The 16,599-nt window shown below is 39.7% G+C and overlaps 1 protein-coding gene across 13 annotated transcripts in view; it reads right to left on the bottom strand.

The window, feature by feature from the left end:
• hdac5 (histone deacetylase 5) overlaps nucleotides 1-16,599 on the bottom strand; it is a 303,715-nt gene that overhangs the window by 34,863 nt on the left and 252,253 nt on the right. For all 13 annotated transcript variants that reach the window (XM_080213636.1, XM_080213634.1, XM_080213639.1 and 10 more), the window contains 3 exons: nucleotides 8,817-8,950; nucleotides 4,821-4,941; nucleotides 4,384-4,433 (listed from right to left, as the gene is read on the bottom strand). In XM_080213636.1, coding sequence (XP_080069762.1) covers nucleotides 4,384-4,433; nucleotides 4,821-4,941; nucleotides 8,817-8,950 — 305 coding nt within the window. The remainder of the gene's footprint in view (nucleotides 1-4,383; nucleotides 4,434-4,820; nucleotides 4,942-8,816; nucleotides 8,951-16,599) is intronic.

The following is a 16,599-nucleotide window of genomic DNA, read 5'->3' as shown; positions in this document are numbered from 1 at the left end:
GAAATAAAGGGAGAAGACATGGAGGTCAGAATAAATAACGTCAGTCAATAGTTTTGCTAAGCTCCAAACTACAGTACAAAATAAAAACCAAGTTAAATTCGGGATATACTCCTCTAAATATGTATTAGCTGTGGTGGTGGCAGGGAAAGAGTTGCAGGCCATTCATATGTAATTAAAATGCAAAATGCAGGCATGAAATAAAATTCTTTACTTGGTAGGGTAAATCATTTTCCACACAATTAAAAACAAAATCATCTCATTTTGGCGATATAATATTAAGTAAATTTAGAACCTGATTTTGAATGTTGGATTTATATGAGCAAAGTGATAGTGGGTCTGCTGCGTATTACCTACTCAGCAGGATCTGGAGTACAGTCAAATGGCAAACAGCCTGAGCAAATAATTTGATTCAGTTGCGTCTCCTGACATCATTTAAATGTTTTCATGTTGTTCCCATAGTTCGTGGCCACATCAAGATGAGTTGCTCATTTTCTCCTAAAGATAAATGGCATATGAGACTTTAAAAAAAAAATTTGGTTTGGCTAGCTACTGCCTGTCGCAATACAACAGCTCAGGCAATGCCCCAGTGGCAGCAGTCTAATTCTGAGGAGATACCATCACCTTTTGCCATGCCATGCACAAACATTTTATCTTCATAAAGTCAATACTCTGAGCATGCAAACTGGCAAAAATGTCACAACTGCCTTGGTTGACAAACCACAAGGAAACCAGCACAGCAACTAAAGATAAATATCCAAGAACAATGCTCTTGGACCAGCAAGAGCCTGACCTTTGGTGTATAAATTTGGTTTATATCCATATTATGAACTCCTCACACACAAGAAAAGGTATCCTAAAACAATTGTTTTTTTCCTAATATAGTGTTCCACATTATAACGAATTGCAAATATGCATCACCTAAGTGCTAAGCGGTAAATAAGAAGTCATCCTCAGTTTTGTTTCCTGAATTGACTTTGATCACCTAGAGAGATTTCAGAGAAATTAACCAAATTTCCACCCTCTGAGGCGATTGGTTTTGGATTTTTGATCCTTTATTTCACCTCTACCAGCAGACTACATGGCACCTAGTGGGTAAGGAGTCCCTTGGCATGATGCATGAAGCATCATAACTGATTGAGAAAGCTTAGATGGACCATCTGTCATATTTTCCTTTGCCGTTTCAGTGCTCCAAAGTATTCTCTTGGTCCTGCCAAAGAATTGTAGCTGCAGTATAAATGCAACTATCCAATTTGACAACACTATTTGTTGAGTTGTCAACCCTGACCGTATTATTCTCCCAGACCCATGCCATTTTGTAGCTGCAAATGCAAGTTTACATATACAGTCAGTTTGCGCACAGTGGGTCCAAATGTCAGTGAATTTTAGTGTTCAAACATTAAGGGATCAGTTGACTCACTGATATCAAAACAGATGAGAGGAATTTCACTGTCCCTGATTTTAACTCCCAACTTCCTCTAGCTAGCTGAAGTGCCTTGGATGTATGCTTGAAAATCTTGGGCTTGTGGTGTTGTTAGCAGCCCAACTTAATCTTAACCAGGCAAATTACAAGATCTGCCTGGCATCCACTGTGTTGAGCAAAATGCAAGACTGGCTTCACAAATGACTCATTCATTTACTGCAAGTGTTACTGAAGCATATTTAGTTGCAGCTATTAAGATCTATAGGGATCTGGATTCTATTGTGCTTTGTGTATTTTCATGGCATTTTTCATCTTGGAGATTGCTTCATTCTGTTCGTTTATTTTCCTTTTATATTCTAATTAAGCTTTCAGCTAATTAAACAACTAGGACAAGCAGCAGGTGGATTTGTAATAAAAATGTACCTCAGTGCAGAGTGCTGTAGGCTAAAATTCACTTTCCTCAATATCTCAGAAGCATGCATCAGAAGGCTGCAATTGCACAGAATTCCTACAGTGCAGGAGGCGGCCATTCGGCCCATTGAATCTACTCCAACTCTCCAAAAGAGCATCTTACTCAGGTCACTCCCTCTCCCCCCCTACTCTCTCTTCCCCCCCCCCCCACCACCCCCTCCCCACCTTTAACCTATCCCCATAATCCCATGCATTTTTATAATGGCTAATCCACATAACATACACATCTTTGGACATTAAGCGTCAATTGAGCATGGTCAATCCACCTAACCAGCACATCTTTGGGCTGAGAGGGGAAACAGGGGCATCCGGAGGAAACCCATGCAGACACGGGAGAACGTGCAAACTCCACAGTCACCCAAGTCTGGAATTGAACCCTAGTCCCTGGCACTGTGAAGAGCACTGCTAATCATTGCGTCACCTCTGGATGACTATTGCTGATACATGATACATATAGATATACCCAGAGTGCTGTTAGGAACGGAGTTCTAGAAGTTAGACCCAGTGACAGTTAAGAAATGGCAATATATTTCCAAGTCAGAATGTTGAGTGACATAGAGGAGAATTTCCAGGTGCTGGTGTTCCCCTGTGTCTGCTGCCTTGTCCTTCTAGCTAGTAGTTGTTATGGGTTTGGAAGGTGCTACCTAAGTAGTCTTTGTGCATTCCTGCAGTGCATCTTGTAGGTGGTACACACCACTCCCATTGTGGAGGAGGGAGTGAATGTTTGTGGAAGGGATGCTGATCCAGTGGGCTGCTTTGTTGTGGATGGTGTCAAGCTTCTTGAATGTTATTCGAGCTGTACTCATGCAAGCAAGACGAGACTATTTCATTGTACTCCTGACTTGTGCCTTGTAGATGGTGGATAAGCTTCGAGGGGTTAGAAAGTCAATTACTAGGAAAGTGGATTTCTAGCCTTTGACCTGCTCTTGTAGCCATAGTATTTATATGGCCAGTCCAGTTCAGTTTCTGGTCAATGGTAATACCTAGGATGTTGATGTTGGGGTAGTCAGCATTGGTAATGCCACAGAATGCCAAGGGCTGATGGTTAGACTCTCTCTAGTCATTACCTGGCCCTTGTGTAGCACAGATGTTACTTGCCACTTGTCATCCCAAGCCTGGATATTGTCCAGGTTTCCCTGCATTTGGACATGGACTGTTTCAGTATCTGAGGAGTCTCAAATGAATCTGTTGTCAGTTGGCCACAGCCATTGCCATGCTTTGCCAGTCGTTGTCAAGGTCACTACTGCTTTGAAATTTGTTTTGTTGTAGGTAGTTTCCAGACTGCTATTAGAGACATTACCCTTATCTGCCAGTCTGCAGTGTTTCTGCATTAAGCAGGGCCTGAATGTCTTCTTGGCCAAGGCTAATCACTATATCACCGCTGCCATGGGCACCATCAGTCAAATCAAGAAGTGATTCCCTCTTGCCCTAGGCATCATAGACTGAATCCAAGTAACAATTAAGGCACATTAACACCATCCTCAAGAGTTCATTAATAGGAAGGGAGATTACCTAACTAATATCTATGTGATCAATGCAGAAGGATTATGCAGATCTGTGCCAGTAATGTTGGCAGATGCCACTCTGCTTTCATCTTGCAAAACTCAAATATTCCACCCTTCTGGGAATATAAAAGGATGCCTACTTGTTGACAAGGTTGTTCCATGTAAACCTTGATGACACTCTTCTGCCATCCCACCACACTTGAACATCTCAGATACAATCACAGTCACACCAGGAACCAGGAAATTTGCTGTGACCCCAAATCTTATAAAACTTTCAGTCAACAACTGAATTGCTTGGGTACTTTATAAAACATTCCTTCATAATGGTTAAATTTGATTTAGATAGCTTTGCGTTGCAGTTATTCAATGGCTTGCAGTTGAAATCACTTTGTATGGACTTAAAATGTTCCATATGCTTGGCTTATTACAGTCAAAGCTATGTTCAAAATAATTGAATGTTAAACACAGTAAGTACAAATGCAGAACTGACCTATTTATAACTGCATGTGAAAACAAAACTGGCAAAACGCAATTTTGTGTAACTTTATGATGTTGACACAAATGCTTCAAAAGATTATCCTAACAAGATTGGCATAATTCTATGCTGTGTATCAGGCATCCTGTAAGTTTATTCACTGACAAGAACCCCAAATGCCATTTAAAAGGCCAAAATCAAAAAAAGCTAAAGAACGTGGCAAATCCATCAGCAATGCAATCCTCATCCTGAATTGCTCCTTTGGAAATAGTTAAATGAAGCACTCTAACTCTGTACACACTACAGTTACTCTGTAACTCTACAGCACATATCTCTGGAAGGTATCAATTATAGCATCAAATATTTTATTATTAACCAGCAACTCCCAAAGTTACCAACAGAGGACAATAAACAGAACACAAGAGGTACAAGGTAGCATGAATTTATATCAAATACACCAAATCAAATAAAATGTTTAAAAAAAGCAAGAAACTGTGCTTGGTAGAACTCACCCCAAGTCCACCACAGGGTAGCAGTGCATACATCTTCTGTGTGATAGGACCTAAATAAACATGCCAACATAATGGTGAAAAGCTGAGTATATTTTTATTTCTTTGGAAAGACAGTAGAAAATCCTTCACTAACACTCACTTAACTATTATTTAGGTTTATTTAATTGCAATTTTCAAGTACTTGAATTAAAATGTTCGAAGTATTTATCGTCAAGAATTTAGCAAGTTAATTACATTACATTCTCAGCCTGCACGACACACCAGATAGGAATTTAATTCCTCCAAATCAGCAACTGAATATAATATAGAAACAGATTTTCATGATGCAAACAGAATTCTAACATTGCCAGTCAAAACGAGATTCGCTTGCTGTAAAGGTCTGTTTCTTCTTTGGACGTTTGAGAATCAATGCAAATTATGGACCGGCAACCACATACCTAGCAACTTCTTACTGTCCAGCTTCTGTCTGTTCAGAGGGCTGGTGCCATATAACAATGTGTGGTGTTCTGAATGCACTGTTTGAATTTCATCCAAAGTTGCTTTTCTACCCCGGATTCGCTGCAAAAGTAAGTACAGTACATTTAACCCTTTGAGGACTGCAGCAGCATTTCTCCGCCAAAATAAAAATGTCGGGCTAAACTACGGATTTCAGATATTTATTCCATGAATATTTAAATTAATGTGTCTTCTTACTGATTCCTGACCTTTATAATATTCACCACTGCAAATGCTTTAAACAAAAGTTTGCAGACACCTGAAAGCGTGAAGATTTAAATACTGTTCAGAACATTCAGTACTCAAAGGGTTAATTACTTAGGTGGCACACATCAGAAATTTCCTGCCTGGGAAACAACAATGAGGAATGTGCTGAAGCAGTCTCTGTGCTAACCCAGTTTCCTAAAAATAATATTCAGATACATTCATAAATATGTATAAATTTCAAGTATATAGAGCATAAATACTCAAATCTCTGATGATTACTTGCTAGCATATATAGACTCCCCATAATAACTAAGCAAGCAGCCTTTACACTGACATTAAAAGTTCCAAATCTGGGTTACACCTTCAATCCTCAAGTGCTATTTAATTGTTGCCTGAGTTCGTTTTTTTGAATCTTGTTCATCAGCGTCAATTACATTCAAGAATCAAAGAATCCTACAATGCATGAGGAGGCCATTAGGCCCATCGAGTCTGCACTGACCACAAACCCATCCAGACCCTATCCCCTTAACCTGATGCATTTGCCCTAATTCCCCTGACACTAAGGGGCAGTTTAGCATGACCAATACACCTAACCCGCACATCTTTGGACAGCGGGAGGAACCTGGAGCTCCCGGAGGAAACCCACTCAGACACAGGGACAACGTGTAAACTCCACACAATCAGTGACCCAAGCCAGGAATCGAACCCATGTCCTTGGCACTGTGAGGCAGCAGAGCTAACCACTGTGCCACTATGCCACCCAATAAACATACTTTGCAAGCTGTTAATGCCACACCTCATCTCCCTTATAGCAATTAAAACAGCTGTGTGTCTACTGAGACAAATCCCCAAATAATTTGGTTTTGAAATGTTGATGTAATTTGAATCATGAGAGCTCATTGCACAGTTCTGTTGAGGAAGTTAGGGCTGATGATCACGGTATAACTGCAGACTGATGGGTTTACAAGTGAGAGAGATTCCTCCCTCATTTGATAGGATTACAATCTTTAAATCTCCATGGCATTTTACAATGTAATACAAACCATGATTCTCAAATGAGGAAACTGAATCTATAATGCACTGTTAAAGTTGTGATTCTGAGGAGATGAAACGCTGTGAGCACAACATTAATTATATTTCAAAGTTGTTGGATGATGCCCTTCGTAGAAGGGTATAGAAACTGAGTGTCAATAGTTGCAAAATAGAACACGTGATTCATTAAAGGATAGAACAAGTTTTATTAAAAAGTAGACTAAAATCGCATTGATAGAATTTATTAACCGACAGAATGCAAAATAAAAACTTTGAAAAAAAGCATTGCCAATTGCACCTACACATCTGGTTGGCTTCTCTCTACAAACTTTTATGCTCTGCATTTCCCAAATTTTTTTTTAATAGTATTTTATTCATGCACAAAAATAAAATACATGAGAGAGATATCACATTGGTGAGCATAGACACATTATACAGATAAAGTTACAACTGTTCCTTTATCATCTGTGCACAGTTATCTGGACCACAGTTTTTTCCTCAGAATAAGAAAGAATGAACAAACTAAAAATGACTCAGGCATATGTTACCAAGAAATATAATGCAAAATAGACAAATATTTAAACTAACAGAATAAGTTTACTACACTGAGTCTACGCTTTGATCAAATATTTACTCCAAGTAGTCCAAAACCAACTAAAGATTCAAGGATAGTAATGAATGTTTCTTTTCACTAAGCATGAAAGCAACAACTTCTAATTGTATATGCATCTGTATGTATTTATTAAAATGGATTGCTGAAGCTGAGGAATAAAACCTATCATACAGAGGCAGCAATAACAGAAATGCTTGGATACATTATAGGTTTCCTAATATTACAATGGCAAGTGTTCAAAATCCCATCTGTAAAGAGCACCTTGTATTGCACAAGAATGTTTTCTCATTTCCCACAAGTTCAAATGGATTCATTAAGCAATATTACTATATTACCATCAACTATACACATCTGTAGGCCCAAATTTGTACTCTGGTCTTTTATGTGTCAACTGAATTTCCCACAATAAATTTCAATGATCTCTGCAAGACACTTTGAGCTGACTTGAAATCCAGGTTCCAGAGATGAAAGGGCACATTGTTCTAACCACTTGTGCCACACCCTGTTCTCCTTTGGTTTTTAATGAATACAACGCAAAAGCTGCATTATTTTGTATTCAAGACCCAACATTGTTGCGTGACCCCTACATTAACACAGGGCAAATAAGGTGCCATCAGTCAATTTTGTTATCTGACAGTTCTTTTAAATGAAGATTCAAATCATGCAGCAAAAAGTCCAGGTTTAGGATGTGACAAAGTTTTTGTCGGGTACTCTGGACTACATATTATTCCAGAGGCGCCAGCTTCCATTATGGCAGCTGCTGGGTTTTGACACATTTAAACCCCAAGCATATGTGGTAGAGTTGAGAAACCCCAAGCATATGTGGTGGAGTTGAAGCATGCAACTTTTGGAAGAAACCTCCAGATCAAAGACGATGTCTAATGTTATCGGTTTAGGACTGGGAACAAGAGGCAAGAGATCCTGAGGTGTGAAATTGAAAGCTTTTTAAACATTAGATATTTGCTACAAATTGGACTTCACCTTGTTTTAGTTAGCAACTTATTTTTGTTTTTATAACTGAATACATCTGTAGCTTTGTGAACTTTGTGTATCTGGCTTGAATTTGGGATTTGCTGCAATTGAACCCAACCTTGTAAAATAACACACAAAAATCTTGGAAGATGGTTGTAAACTTTCTTGATATCGATCGACAATTGTGAGTAAATCAGCAGATAAGCTAACAAATGTGTTACAGTTTACAGAACTGCCAAGTTGGTTGAGCTGTTATGGTCTCAAATTAATTGGCTGGGAAGTTTGATGACTTATGATCCTAAAATAACCAACAGGAAAAATTCCATTCTTGGTGTACAAGCACCAACTTTTTGCTTGCGCATACACTTGATCAAACCTATTTCTCATTACAATGCACACAAAGGATTTTCAAATACTCAGGATCGGATAATAGGTGGAAATCTTAGAGAATTTCACAGGTTGCCACTTCTAAATAAGCTGACATTCCATGTCGTTAGCACATCCTAAAATATAGAAACTACTTAAAAGTTTCTGGAGAAGAAGCATTTTTGGCCTATGAACAGTAACATTAGTCCTTTCCAGAGGAGGTGCAAAAGGTCATTAAAAAAAAACCACATGCCCAAAGTGTGTTGTTAATTCTTAAACTAATGCAAAACACAATAACATGAAGCATTAAGGTGTGGATTAGATATCACTGCACTTTGCTGTTGCAAGTTTCACACCTTTTCAGGTACAAGTCCATATTTCCAAACTAATCACTTCTGAGATTCTTGACCTCTAAGAGGTGTTTCAAATATAATCCAGGTCACAATTTCACAACAGGGCCCTCTTTCCGATTGTATTTCATAGAGCTTGCAATTACTTTAATGAATGTGCATATTTAAGATCCTTATCCAGGACTGATGTATTTAAAAAAAACTTAAGAAAACTGAACTTTGAGAAAGCAGACAGAAAAATTATTCTGTGTTCGCAACGCTTACTGCAGGATCATTGCTCACAAGTTTGCCAGTTGAAACAATCCTCTTTTATTCACTCATTCCTTTGAAACTGTATTTGGCTCTAGAATTTTTGGAATGCTTTTGAGTCGCAGTTATCCCTTTCCCTGCTTTCTTACCTCACACTTGTTGAGTAGCCCTGTTTCCTGAAGCCTAGACCAGACACTCTGTATTCTTCCTGCATGTTCTGGATGGTTATTTGTGTTCCCACAAGTGCACTGGTGTTTCAGCATAAAAGTGTCATAGACTAAACCTAGAAAGGAGGGAAAGGAAAGAAATTAGCAGGAAGTAGCATATTAAAAAGCACTCTGTAATCTATTTTACATTTTTTGTTTAACAATGCATTGACTTTGAACCAGTCAGGTAAATACCATCCAACACAGCTGCAATTTTAATTTTGACTGATCAGTGCTATTTTCCTAAGAGTTCAAATTTAATGTACAATTTCCAAATTGAATTTTTAAAAAAGTATGTTAGTCTTGGAAGAAACTATTTTCTCTGTCTTTTTCAACAGCCATGATGTGGATGTGCCGGCATTGGACTGGGGTAAACACAGTAAAAAGTCTGACAACACCAGGTTTTAGTCCAACCGATTTATTTGATAGTAAACGCACAAGCTTTCGGGTTAGTCCCTTCGTCAGGTGAATGGAGAGTTCTGGCCTCAGACAGAGCATATAAAGCACAGGCAGTTTACAGATTACTGATTAGAATGCGAATCTTTACACCTAACCTGCTGTTCAAGGCTTGAAGTGGCCGACAATGTGAGTGGAAGGAGCACTGATCACAGGTTAAAGAGATGTGTATTGTCTCCAGACAGCACAGTGAGTGAGGTTTTGCAAACCCAGGCAAGTGTTGGGGGTTACAGATAGTGCGACATGAACCCAAGATCCTTGTTGAGACCGTCCTCATGTGTGTGGAACTTGGCTATCAGTCTCTGCTCAGCGACTCTGCGCTGTTGTGTGTCGTGAAGGCTGCCTTGGAGAATGCTTACCTGAAGGTCAGAGGCTGAATGCCTGTGACCACTGAAGTGTTCGCCAACAGGAAGGGAACAGTCTTGCCTGGTGATTGTCGAGCGATGTTCATTCATCCGTTGTCATAGCATCTGCATGGTCTCCCCAATGTACCATGCTTCGGGACATCCTTTCTTGCAACGTATCAGGTAGACAATGTTGGCCAAGTTGCAAGAGTATTTACCGTGTACCTGGTGGATGGTATTCTCACGTGTGATGATGGTATCCGTGTCGATGATCCGGCATGTCTTGCAGAGGTTGCTGTGGCAAGGTTGTGTGATGTTGTGGTCACTGTTCTCCTGAAGACTGGGTAGTTTGCTGCGAACAATGGTCTGTTTGAGGTTGTGTGGTTGTCTGAAGGCAAGAAGTGGGGGTGTGGGGATGGCCCTGGCGAGATGTTCGTCTTCATCAATGATATGTTGAAGACTCCGGAGAAGATGTTGTAGTTTCTCCGCTCCAGGGAAGTACTGGACGACGAAGGGTACTCTGTCCACTGTGTCCCATGTTTGTCAGGCATTCAGCCTCTGACCTTCGGGTAAGCATTCTCCAAGGTGGCCTTCACGACACACGACAGCGCAGAGTCGCTGAGCAGAGACTGATAGCCAAGTTCCGCACACGAGGACAGTCTCAACAAGGATCTTGGGTTCATGTAACCCCCAACACTTGCCTGGCTTTGCAAAACCTCACTCACTGTGCTGTCTGGAGACAATACACATCTCTTTAACCTGTGATCAGTGCTCCTTCCACTCACATTGTCGGCCACTTCAAGACTTGAACAGCAGGTTGGGTGTAAAGATTCGCATTCTAATCAGTAATCTGTAAACTGCCTGTGCTTTATATGCTCTGTCTGAGGCCAGAACTCTCCATTCACCTGGCGAAGGGACTAACCCGAAAGTTTGTCCGTTTACTGTCAAATAAATCGGTTGGACTAAAACCTGCTGTTGTCAGACTTTTTACTTTTTCAACAGCAACAGGGACTAATCGAGTACAACATGATTAAGCTTGATTATGAATGACACTGATATGCAACAGAAAGCTTCCTTTCTTGGTGTCAACAATAAAGCTCACCAACTTGGCACATCAATGTCTCACATGCCCATATTTCTTCTGTGAATGGCATAGATACGAGCATATGATAATGAACATGTATTACAATACGACTGTGAGAGCTCAAACTTACTTCACTCAGAATTTGCTAACATTTTCCAGTCCGAATGAATGCTCATTGACCTGAAGCGAACCTCATACCTCCCCTCCTCCAATGCTCCCTGACCTGTTGAATATTTTCCAGCATTTTGTTTTTCTGACGTACACCATTGACATTTTCATTTAGGATTCATCTGGCTAGTAGTAATCTGATTGAATCCAATTCTGACACTGAAATTTCTTGGTCTTCTGATGGGGAGTGTAAATGCGTCAGGTTGGACTTTGGTCCACCAAAATCTGAGACAGCTGTTCTGATCAGAAAGCTTTCCATAATTTAAACAGAACAAGCGCGATCGACCTGCAAGCTTAAGGGCAGATTTAGTAGAGAAGGAAATATAATTTGGGTAGGAGGAGACTGACGTATGTTATCAGATATAAAGAACTATATATAACTAATAGAGTGTTTTAATTGCATAATAATTAAATTTAATTACTTTCAGGTGGTGGGCGTTAATTGGTGTTTCACATGCTCCTATAAATAGGAACAGACAGAAGTCACTTTGAATGGAGTAAGGAAGTGTGTATTTGTAATGTGCATCCCTCTGTGAAGGAGGTCTGGACTGTCTACTACAGTTCTTGAATGAAATCTACAAGAAAAATTATCTGTTAAATGCCTACAAGGTAGGGTCAGAATTTGATAGATTTTTGGAAAACCATAGAAGAATATATCATGGACTTCAACAGATTGCATTAAAGATTGACGAAAGTCAATTTGAGGATTTCTGGATCAGTACTGGAGTTTAAACTGCTGGATTAGGCTAAGGTGTACCATATGGACCGGATACTAGTGTTTAGTTCTCCGAGAGGCAGACCCTTTTGGATCAGATGTGTGTTGTCTTGAAAGAAATTCCTGGCTATATTGCCATTTCCTTCAGCTTCATGGAACAAATGGGACATTCCAGAGTGACACAAAGAATTAAGGACTCAACGATTGCCAGATTTTGAAACAGCCCAGATAATTGAAACAAAAGAAAGATTAAATACAGGCAGGACAAAGATAAAAGCATCTTTTGCAAATATGTCAATGCAGACAATTGGAATGAAAATAATGGTTGAATGAATCCCAGGAATGCCCAAAGAACTGTTAATATATGCTTCAGGTGTGATTTGAAGTATCATTATACACTGAACTACCCAAAGCGAAGACGTAGAATTCTCAAAATGATGTGACAGAGAATTCTGAGAAAGAGTATATGAGGGTAACAGATGAGATTAGTGACAAACGTGAAGAACATAAAATGAATCGACAGATGCTGCCAAATTCTACTGTCAGCCTTCCATTGGCATGTGACTTTAAGGAGGTCGATGCCGTGGATCTAAAGGTCCAGGGTAGGTCATTTTGGACTAAGATGAGAAACGTTTTCAATAGAGGCTAAGTAACTAAACTTATTTAAGGAGGAAATAGATTTATTTCTAGATTCTAGGGCATTAAGGGGCAGTGGGCAATCATGGTGGTATGACATTGAGACAGAGCATCAGGCATGATTATATGGAATGGTGGAGCAGGCTCGAAGGACCAAACACCCTATTCCTGTTCCTATTTTCTATGTTTACTGCAAGTTAACAACCACTGTGCTAAGAGCAATTCATGCAAGTAATTCACTTTAGATGACTGGAGGATATATTTCCTTATCAGTCTTTCAGTGAAATCCCAAACTTCCTTCTGATCTGTGTAATAGCTCTCCTTCTCCAGAAGGTACCACAATTAGTTCCATTTTTTCCTGCACATTTGAATGTTTTGCATTCTGGAGAAAATTCAGGAAGTATTGTACAAAAGGATCTGAGATAAGAATCTAATTCAGGAGATTTGGGATATTATAAAAAGCAAGGTCACAAAGGGTGCTTGTTCACTGCTTAGTTGAATGGTCAGCCAAGGCTAGATGCTGGTTTTGATGTGTTAAAGTTCAATTCTAAATGAAATGCACTGAAGTACAGAACATTCTACTGGCAAATAAAACGAAGAATGTGAAATCTGAATAAATTTGTGCTCAAGTTCCCTTCATCAGATAACCCAAGGAATATGATTTTAAACAATGCTTCACATGCTAATCTTTCTGATGGGTATTCTAGTCCAGCTGGTTTCATAATATTTCTGATGAGTGAAAATGGGAAATTTTTTTAGCTTGGTAAGCTAATAAAATAAAAAAGGGTTGTTAAAAGTACTCCGGCTGTCTAAACACTGGCTTCTATGGAGATAATAGTAATAGGATTCTGCTTGTCAAATACTTTAAGTGATATTTTTTACAATAGACTTACTGAAGACTGTATACTCATCGAATATTATGTAGATAATTGTTCATTGTGAGAGTGTACACTTCAAAGAGGAAGAGTAACTAAGTTTATGGATTTGTCTTGCAGGCTCAAAACAAGTACTGGAGAGAAAGGAAATGTCTAAAATTAAATGGATGGTTGCAAGTCATCAACTGTTGGATTGTGTACAAAGAAATTGTTATGGTGCTAGGGGAGGGGGTGTCACAATATAATGATTTGCGCAGAAAATTGGTTGATTTGTGTTTGAAATTTTGTATGTATATAAGACTAATTTTTTATTTAAAGAGAGAAGGAAATCTGTTAATTGTGTATTAATTGCATTTAATTGTATTCAGGTGGTGAGATTCACTTGGTGATCCTATGAATAGGAACATACTGAAATTGTGATTCATGGGACGAGGAGGTAAAGTTTGTAATGTGTATCTTTGTAAATAGTTGCTTATTAAAGTCTGTATAGATTGACTCCAGTTCCATCCATCAATACCTGGTTTTCTGGATTATAACAGAGCAGACTCCGGCAAGAAAGAATGAAAAGGCTGTTACATCAGAAGCCAAGTCTTAACTTCTCAGACTGGATTGGAAACATAGTTATCTTTGGTTAGAAAAGCATACAGCAGTTGGAGATGTATGAGTTGCTGTGCCTCAGTGGTTTCCGAAGACTTCTTATTTAACGTTTCTGTATATAATCTTCAATTGGTCCACCAGCTCCCACTTGCCTCTAAAGATAACTGTGAAATATTTGATTAAGTTGCTCAAAGAGACCCTTCTTCGTGCAGAGGTTGGAAGCCAGTAGACAGGGCATTGAAGAGCAAGATGCTGCAGTCCAATGTAACTCTGGCGACATAGGCGACCACTCATTCACATTTAGTCTTTCACCCAGTCTCTGCTCTTAGGAAGACTGAAACACCCACTGAAAAGGGGGTGGGGGTACAGGTTGTATAGGCAGGGCACTTGGTGAAACAAAGAACACAAGGGAGCCAAAGAATGCAGATATGGTGCATGATGAAGTTGAATAGAAGATGATAATAGCAACTGCTGGTTGCATAGCCTGCAGACAATTGTCTAAAGACAAAGTCTCAGTAGGTCTGGCAACATCTGTAAGGAGAGAAAAGAGCTGACATTGAGTCCAGATTATCCTTTGTCAAAGCTTTGCCAGACCTGCTGACATTTTCCAGTATTTTCTGTTTTGGTTTCAGGTTCTAGCATCAGCAGTAATTTGCTTTTAATTATCTGAAGAGTTGCATTATCAAGAACAGGGCAGCAGCTAGGAATGAGGGAGTTGCATGGCCTCTCCCATAATGTGCAATAGTTGGCTGGGCAAGTAACACAAAACACTGATGTGATGTGTGCCAACAATTAAAAGAGTTTTAATTCATGACGTTTCAGTCTGGAGAAAATGGTAGCCGCAGGAGCTCTTACAGACTTTCCACTGCTCATTCAACTGATGTGGAGACATGGAATGAATGCAAGCTTCACAAATTCAAGTTGCATTAATGACACCATGGCCAATCCATTAATGCAATTCTAATTCCGTCCCAGTAAAACATTTCTTAAGATGACACCAGCAAAGGTCAATTCTTTTGAGGATGCATCACTCTATGCTTGTATCGTTCTATGCTCCATATCCCCCAAGCACCAGCATACAGCTTTTCGGAGAACAGGGCCATTCCCAGCTCTACTGAGCAGGGTAGAGATGAGGACTACAGAAGCTTAACAATGACAAGAAAACTGCTTGCTGCTCACTAGCAGCTATACCTGCTAAAGGAAATCTGGTCAATGGCTGAACGTATAGCAAAGTCTGCTTTCACCTGAAGGGTATCTATCATCTCTCATTGCATCAGCATTCTTCAGTCTACCTTGAAGAGCGTGGTCAGCTCCACAAATGCTATAGCCAATATTCACAATGGAAATAAGAGTCAGCAGCTTTTGAAGTCTTGTCATAAGCTCAAAGAACTGCCATCTAGGTTCTGAGCTCCACCTTAGAGAAATTAGTAGATCAAATGTATCAAAGTTTTCAAGGAATTACTCATCATTTGCTGTCTGTACACTGTTGGAAGTGATGGCTCCCTGCCCTGAGGGACTGGCAGTACTGCTATGGGTGCAGCACTGCTTGCTATGTCTCAGATCAGCATGTTGTCGTCTTCTTCAATTTCTCCAAATATTTGTAATGATGGCTTAAGCAACCAGAAGAGTAAGGATCCCAACACGGGCAACAGATTTTTCACTGGCTTTGCTGGGAAAACTAGAGAATAATTCAGAGGATAGTAAACTTAGAAAGCCTTCCGACAAGAATAACATCATGGAGTGATGTTTGAGAAATGACAGGAAGAGAACTATGTAAATAGTTACCATTATCACACTTGTACTTTTGTCTGCATTGTGGTTTTAATAGCAGCTTTTGAGTCTGCATTGTTAGTATGATACTGATATAAAGTTGGCTGATCTTTTTAAATGAAAGATTATGGGAGTTGCGAAGGATGCAACAAGCATTGTTAATGCTGAGGGGTAGTGTATAACTTTTCAAGGCAAGTAAATGATGTCACCATATGCATTGTGAAACTGACTCATCTCAGGCATCTCTCATTGAGAGGCATTTGTTCCTCCTCCTGTTTCTTTCTTGGTTTTGCACTGACCTTCTTTGTCAGAGGAGCATGCTACTGTGCTTGTGTGAAATGTTGGTTGCTCTTTATGGCAAGGTTCTGCAAGATACAATACACCATTACGGTTCAGAGAATACTCTTTTTGAGGGATATTATAGGGAGCCCTTAGGCAGGTCCAACAACCTAAACTATTGCTTCAGAAGCCCTGTTAATGATCATGCTGGTGGATCCACTACATTAAATAATCACATCTATGTTACGCAGCAGTGATAGGGTTATTGAGGGATGTCATATGCCACAAATGTTGCTGTCGTCCTCCAACAGCAACGCTGTCGTCCTCCAACAGCAATGCTGTCACATTGATGGGATCGATGCAATATTGGGGCTGGTTGAGTTCCCAGGATACATGAATTACGACAGCAGCTTAGATATCTTGCATAAACTTGCATGATCAGACATTACTTTATAGTAGCCCTATTCAATTTGAGTGCTGCTGGATGATGTTCTGCTACCCTAATGTGTGTGCAATTATTTCCCAGACTCAAGGGAAATCAGCCATTGTTGAAAATCCCTGAGCTATATCTTGTTCCATCCTGTTGACTATTGAGGTCACTGGAGGCGGTGATTTATTGATTAGTTCTGGTGAAAAGGGAATTGGTGACCTGCTTAATGCAGTTGTAACTCGCAGACAGTGGGCTGTCCTTGCAGCAAATTGGAAGCAGCCAATGGCAAAGAAAAAGAAGGGTTAGTCATACCACAGCCCGCATTGCAAAATATGGCCTCTGGTCCCATTGCAGAGATCTACAATGACAGCT

Source organism: Carcharhinus amblyrhynchos, chromosome 27, assembly GCF_965287045.1.
Source record: "Carcharhinus amblyrhynchos chromosome 27, sCarAmb.v2.hapA, whole genome shotgun sequence".
In the NCBI taxonomy this organism is placed as follows: Eukaryota; Metazoa; Chordata; class Chondrichthyes; order Carcharhiniformes; family Carcharhinidae; genus Carcharhinus; species Carcharhinus amblyrhynchos.
This window is presented reverse-complemented; position numbering and strand designations above follow the sequence as displayed.